The 1,475-nt window shown below is 16.4% G+C and overlaps 1 protein-coding gene across 1 annotated transcript; it reads right to left on the minus strand.

The window, feature by feature from the left end:
- Positions 1-116: 116 nt before the first annotated feature.
- Positions 117-1,343, minus strand: PGSY75_0014400 (hypothetical protein; the record flags this gene model as incomplete). The annotated part of the gene is made up of 7 exons (XM_018783281.1): positions 117-159; positions 259-305; positions 458-519; positions 622-684; positions 763-855; positions 950-1,233; positions 1,322-1,343. Coding segments are annotated over 7 exons (614 nt in total), but the record flags the coding sequence as incomplete, so codon positions are not given.
- Positions 1,344-1,475: the final 132 nt, after the last annotated feature.

Below are 1,475 nucleotides of genomic sequence, written 5' to 3' on the forward strand. Positions count from 1 at the left end.
AAAAAAAAAAAAAAAAAAAAAAAACCAATATGATCATATAACCATACACACATTTGATTATATTATAATATAAAATTTTTTTCTTTATTTATTTTTTTAATTTTCATATTTAATACTTTTCATATGCACTCATAGGTTTATTAATTTCCTTGTTCTTATCTATAGAATATGGCAAGACATAAATAAATAAATATATATATATATATATATATATATATTTATATGTGCGTATGTCAATATTAGCATATCATATTATACCTTTATATTTCATAATAGTTTGATTATTTTTTATTGTATTTTTTTTACTAAGAAATATATAAAAATTTTTAATAAATAAATTTCTTCTTTTTTAATAAATCTTATTTACTATATATATATATATATATATATGTTATAATATCACAAGGTACATAAAAAAAAAAATCATATATTATCATTTAATATTTATTTTTATAACGTGATGGCTTTTATAGGATTTTCGTTTTTCCTTTTGTTAGTCTGAATATTTTCTATAATATTCTAGAAAGTACAAATATAAATATGAACACAGGTACATATTTATAATATTAAAATAATTGTAATTATATTTTTTTTTATATATATTTAATAATTTAATATTACTGATATTTCTTTTAAGTTGGAATGAATATTTGACTTGAGGGTTGTGCACTTCCAATTATTATCCTAACAAATAAATAAAATGGATATATAATAAATAAATAAATAAATATATATATATATATATGTTCAGATGTTTATTACTTCGTAGGGACAATAATTATCTAGACATTCACAAGGTTTGGTCGCATCACAAATATAACAATATTCATATTTAGTTTGATTAATTTTATTTTTCTATATATATATATATATATATAATAAAAATATGAAATATATAACACACCAAATAATATATATATATATATTATTTTTTTTATTATTTTAATACGTTAATTGTATCATCCTCAGGAATCAAAAGAGTATATTCTTCTTCTTCATAATTATTTCTTGTATGTTCTTTATTTATAACAAAATCTTTAGTTTTATATTTAATATATTCTATATTATCTCTTTTGAATTTATTATTCTCATGTTTTAAAGGCTTATTATACTTATTTTCAATTATTTTTTTGTCTCTGACAATGTTGTTCTTATCCTTGTTGATAATTATATCTTTTTTTTGATGAAAAGTATTTTTATTGCTAGAATTTGAAAGAGCTTCTTTAATTCTTTCTACAATAAAAAAAAAAAAAAAAAAAAAAAAATCTACATTTAAAAATATGTTATATATTTTCCTTTAATTTTTCAACTACATCCATACTATATTCTAATAAAGGATTCATTCTTTTATTCTATATTCCATATAAACACACAAATAAAGAGAATATACAAATATATATATATATATATATATATTTATTTATTTTTCTTTTATTTCATCTAGCAATAATTACAATATAGACAATAAAATATAA

Source organism: Plasmodium gaboni (assembly GCF_001602025.1).
Source record: "Plasmodium gaboni strain SY75 chromosome Unknown, whole genome shotgun sequence".
Classification (NCBI taxonomy): Eukaryota; Apicomplexa; class Aconoidasida; order Haemosporida; family Plasmodiidae; genus Plasmodium; species Plasmodium gaboni.